The sequence below is a fragment of the Apaloderma vittatum genome, unplaced genomic scaffold (genome assembly GCF_000703405.1).
Source record: "Apaloderma vittatum isolate BGI_N311 unplaced genomic scaffold, ASM70340v1 scaffold410, whole genome shotgun sequence".
NCBI classification, from domain to species: Eukaryota; Metazoa; Chordata; class Aves; order Trogoniformes; family Trogonidae; genus Apaloderma; species Apaloderma vittatum.
In genome coordinates, this window is record NW_009693757.1 from 1,964 (window position 1) to 7,479 (window position 5,516).

At 35.9% G+C, this 5,516-nt stretch overlaps 1 protein-coding gene across 1 annotated transcript in view; it reads left to right on the forward strand.

The window, feature by feature from the left end:
• Nucleotides 1–262: 262 nt before the first annotated feature.
• The window catches only part of LOC104270231 (CMP-N-acetylneuraminate-poly-alpha-2,8-sialyltransferase), a 23,804-nt gene continuing 18,550 nt past the window's right edge, over nucleotides 263–5,516 (forward strand). Inside the window, exon 1 of the mRNA XM_009864533.1 lies at nucleotides 263–603. Coding sequence (XP_009862835.1) covers nucleotides 263–603 — 341 coding nt within the window. The remainder of the gene's footprint in view (nucleotides 604–5,516) is intronic.

Sequence of the window (5,516 nt, forward strand, 5' to 3'; positions counted from 1 at the left end):
CTCTTATAAATGTTACTCTTAGCTGTCGATGCATTTTAAAGCATGACATGGTTTTCAGATGTATGAAGAATTTTTTTTTTCTTGAAGCATTATGTACATTTAATGTTTTGAAAGATTTTGTCTAGTAAGTCTCCAAGTTGAGTAAAATGCCACATGTTATCACGTGTGATATCACATATGATATTTTTTTGTCACATTAAATTGAAATGGGCTTGCATGTTCATTTTCAGCTTTCCCTTCACGCACACATATTTCTAAGTTAATGTTTCATATTTATTTTCATTTTTCCATTAATTTCTTCCTCTTCAGGTGCAATCTAGCTCCTGTGGTGGAGTTTGCTGCCGATGTGGGAACTAAATCTGATTTTATTACCATGAATCCATCAGTTGTACAAAGAGCGTTTGGAGGCTTTCGGAATGAGAGTGACAGAGAAAAATTTGTGCGTAGACTATCCATGCTGAATGACAGTGTCCTTTGGATCCCTGCTTTCATGGTCAAAGGTGGAGAGAAGCATGTGGAGTGGGTTAATGCATTAATCCTTAAGAATAAATTGAAAGTGCGAACCGCCTATCCATCACTGAGACTTATTCATGCTGTCAGAGGGTAAGTGTCTGGAAAAGACTGGTCTATCCTTGGCACAATGAAGCTCATAACTAGAATTCATACCAGGCAGAAAAAGCTCAAGTGTTAAAAGAAATATAATACTTCCGTTGTTGTAATGGATTGCGTTAATGATAAAATAAGTTTGTTTGGTAATAAATGTTATCCACTTATTTAGTCTGCTCTAATGCAACCATCTGAATCGCGTTACCACAATAACTTTTCACTATCACTTTTATATACAAAAATCTTTTATGATTATTTCAGTGATAAATTAATGAAAACAGTCTAAATTCAAAGGATATCTATGAGGACAATGAAAGTGCTCCGTGTCTTGGGCAGGACTATGGAGATAAAAACGTAAATAGCATAGCAGGTAATAGCATAGCATAGCATAGCAGATAATTATGAAGAGTGGCAGATGTGAAAATAGTGAACTTCATCCTGAAATGACTAGAATTTTGTAGCAGTCTTTCTCCTTTTGAATTTGGCCAGATGAAGAACATTGATCAGAATCACTAAAGACATTAATGTAACCAATTGTTAAAAAAAAAAAATCATCCATGCTTTGTGCAGACTTTTTTTTAACCCCATAATTAAACAATATGGTCAGATGAAGGCTCCAGTGTCTTTGTTACTAAAAGTGTATAGGGCTATACATGAAAAACAAGATGATGATAGTGCAATTATCTCTTTGTGCAGTGAACTATACTGCACAGTATGATAGTTCGAGGAACTCAAGATGACTACTATGCTGTCTGTAGGGTTTGGGAAGATGCTTGAAAGTATTGGTATTGGCTTGTTCACGAGTTACTGGTTATGTATCTGCCTAAAAAGTTATTGCTGTTACAGCAGAAGGGATAAGATCAGAGGGGATATAAAGCTTAGAAATACATTGTTCTTCAAGATATTAGGGCTTTTGAATATTCTTTTCTCCTTCTGGCATGTCTCAAATAAACTGCTGTATTTTTCATGTGGTACACTTCTGGTGCTGGAAAAAATAATATGTTCCTTTTGGAATTTGGAAATCCCATGGAAATCCATTAATTTCTTACCGAGTTGCTCAGTTTCCAAGTTGTTTGGATAGCTGTTTTGTTCTACGGTTCCACTTTAGCTGGATTATGTTGAATTTTCAAGTATTCAAAAAGTCCGTAACACATGGACAGGTGTAGTGGGTTTAGTGTGTATACATACCTTAACAAATAAGATTACTTCGAGTTTACAAACAGCTGTTCTTATTTCCGTCTACTAAATCTGGGCAAAATTACCAGATTTGAATGGTAATTCAGAACATGTAATCTTCCAACAGGTCAACTTGAAAGGTCCTTTAGGGGGCTTTGTCTTGAAAAAAAGAGCTAATGTACATTGCCTGTCTGGAAGGAAAGCACCAAAAGCTCTGCCATCAGAATTGGTGTTGAAAATTTAGACTGTACTGTATGCAAGATTATACCTAGCAATGTCGTCTGATAAAACTGCACAAATTTGTCAGGTTGTTGAGTCTGTGCTGTAAACCTTAAGTCCTCCACTTTAAATCTTGTTTAATCACCTCAGTTTCCCTTTTTTGTTCTTAGGGGAAATAGCCAAATACCATCATGTATACTTTAATGTTCTTTTCTGTAATTCAAGTAAGAACAAAACAATAAGTCTTTATGACCATGTTAACAGAGGTGACCTAGTAGAAGCCTGTGGTGCTGAAAGACAGAAAGGGTAAAATAAACAGAATGAGAAGATTGCTGTTAATTGATAAGTGTAAACAGGGTACCTGCCCATAAAAGCTGCATGTTAAAGTACTCAGTGAGACTTATAATGAGCATTTAATTTCCTTCATAGGGTTCCCAAGCATATGTGCAAGATTATGAGAATGCAAGGCTTATGCTATGTCTCTCAGCCTCTTAATCCATAAGAGGGAGATGGAGTTTGATTTATTGATGAAAGCCTGATAGATAAAGTTGAACACAAGGAGTGGTTTTTGTAGACTGTCTTACCTTATATATGCAACCTTTGTTTTTTAGATTGTGAGCATTCTTAGATAGTTGTATCTTTGTACTCAAATGTAGCTTTATTTTCATAAAAGTTTAGATCAGATAGAAGGAATATAGCATTTGCAGTCACTGTCCTGTATTAATATTTGTAACATTGCCAAACTCCTCTTAACCTCAATACAAGTAAGTATTCGCTTCTTTTGTTTCCATTTTCTTGCCTTTATAGTTCCAAAGCTTTCTGGCTTTACTCTTTATTTGAGTATGTGTATTTTACATTAAATAATAATTTATATGAAGGTAGTTAGAGTTGTTGTAAATTAGACTTTAATGATAAGAGAATCAGTCAAGAAAGCTGGGGGGGGGGGGGCTTATTGCCTTTTATGTCTTGAAACCCTCCCAAATTCATAACAACTTAAACACAGTGAGATATTTGTTAGACCATAATAGCAAGTTTGGCATAATAACAGGAGAATCTACTAGAGAACTATCCTCAGCTTGAAAGTATATTCTTACAGAGATGAATAAAAGGTTCCATTTTATATTAAATACGCTACAGGATTCCATTAAGCTGTTTCAGAAGATTTATGCACCCATGCTGTTTTTCCTGTACCTGTAGATGTGGTGTAACACAAGGTATACTATTTCTGTATCATTCAGCTCGTTGAAATGAGGCTTTTATTTGAAATGTTAATGTATTATATTGCAATTCCAAGTCTTCAGAATTTAAAAATATAAAACACACTGCTACAGGCCTGAAATCTGCCTAAAGAGAGAAGTTGTCTATCCTAAAAGGTTACAATTATAAAGTTGTTTTTATTTGGAAGAACAAACAAATTCTCAGTGTAAATTTAAATTCATATCAAGGGTTCTTTCATTAATGCACCTAAAATACGGAAATACTTGCCAGCTAAATGATTTGACAACTAAATATCAGTATGAAAGTTCATAATTCCAACCTGACATATTGAGTACTAACAGAGATGTTTAATGCTGAAGGGTGCAGCCTGATGGCCACAAGGTTTAGAAAGCATTGTCTCTGTTTCATTTTGTGTGTATCACACTGCCAAATTGTTCAGGCAAATTAGGTTTTTCCTTCGACAGTCTTTAAAGCGTAAGACATAGGCAGTTTCTAAAGACATAACATTAACTTTCTTAGACTTCTGTTCTGATTCAGCGAGGCCAAATTCTGTATTCTTATGTACTGTTTTATTTCAGAACAGCAGTTTTGCTGCAATCACGTGTGGCGCTGAAATTCTCTCCTATTTTTCCTTTTCTTTTAATGAAAGATACCTTCTGAGCATTTGGGAGTTGCTTTTGATCAGAGAGGAGAATGACTACATTCAGAAATGATTTTGAAAAAAAAAATTTTTTTCTTGCCCATTTATGCATGTTTTGGGTCATAAATAAGGTAATGTGGTGCTGGAAAAACAAATTACTTTTGTGCAAATTTCATGCCTTGTTAAACTGATGTGAGTGATGGCCACTACTCTAAAATCTCAGAGGGAATCAAGGTTTTAAAATCAGTTTATGTAAATACTAGGTCCAGCCTCATAACTACTTCTTTATCAAGAGCATGCCTTAAATGGCTGCTGAACTCAGATGTTTTCCTTCAGTAGATTTAGATCAAGTGGTTTTATGTTTTAATTTATTTTCTCTATTTTGCTTTCATATTTCTTGATCAACAAATTTGTATTTCAGGTTAGAATTTGAGAAGTGATTTGGGAGCAGTTGCATCATTTTTTCCCAAAGTGTTTCTAAAAGCTGTTTTAAGGAGATTTTAATGTAATTGTGCACATATTATTGCAAAGAGCTTAACTGATTCAAAGGATTTATTTGTTCTCTAATACCACTGCCAGGAAGGTTAATTACAATAAGTAAACCACAAAACTTTTTTTTCTTAATTGAATTTAACAACAATTTTCAGAAACTTTGATTTATTAATAGGCCTGAGATTTAATGCTGAAACCTGTCATTAGGATTAATTTTAATATTATTTCCCAAGTGCAATGATACTCTTTGAGATGTGGACAGTGTCTGTAGAGGGTCTGGTCTCAGTAGCAGAGCTCTAATGGAATATGCATTAGATAGTATGCTAACAGGAACCGAGCCTGCCTGGATTAGAGTCCGGATCTTGTTGTTTACTTCCAGTGGTGGCAGATAACAAACCCAAAGGCAGGATCTCCAAGGCAGCTTCCTGTTCAGGATCCTGCCTTGCAGTTCGTTGGAGGGAGTAGAGAGGGCTGCTGAAACTAACCATGTTGTTGGCACATCAAGACGAGGCCAGAGTTGACTCCCAGAGACTTGCACAGCTCTTCCCTGCTTCTGCTGCTGAGTATCTATCTGACTATATCTGCTGAAGTGGCAGAACACCACCACTCCCACCCTGCCAAGCAATACAGTCGTTTACAATACAGTAATTTTCTCTGAAGCTTTTTTTTTTTATGTTTCCTCTCCCAACTCCACAAAACAAAGTTCTCACACTCATCTTCATGTGCAAGAATGTTTTCTTGGCTTTTTTTTCCTGTTGGAGATATCCTGTGAACTATTAGTCACTCAGTGGCAATTATCACTGAAATGCTTCACATCAGATTGCTTCACGTCTTTTGGCTACGGAACAATCGTGTGGACATCCTGTGGGATTTGCCTGTGCTCAGCTTATTTCCTGCCTGATATTGGCTGTGAAAGAGGCAGTATTACAGTTAATTCTGCATTAAACATGGCATAATTCCCACTGAAATCTCTGCGTTTTGCGTATATAAAGAATATGATGTGCCTATTAATAGTCACTTTTCAGTGCAAGGTCTGTTTTCCTTTATTAGCGAAAGCAAACAGCTGTTGTTTGAACATAGTGACCTTTTACACAACTTCACCACCACTCCAGAATCCTTTGCTGTGGGAATTGCGGGGGGGGGGGGGGCAGAATTTAAAAAAGTC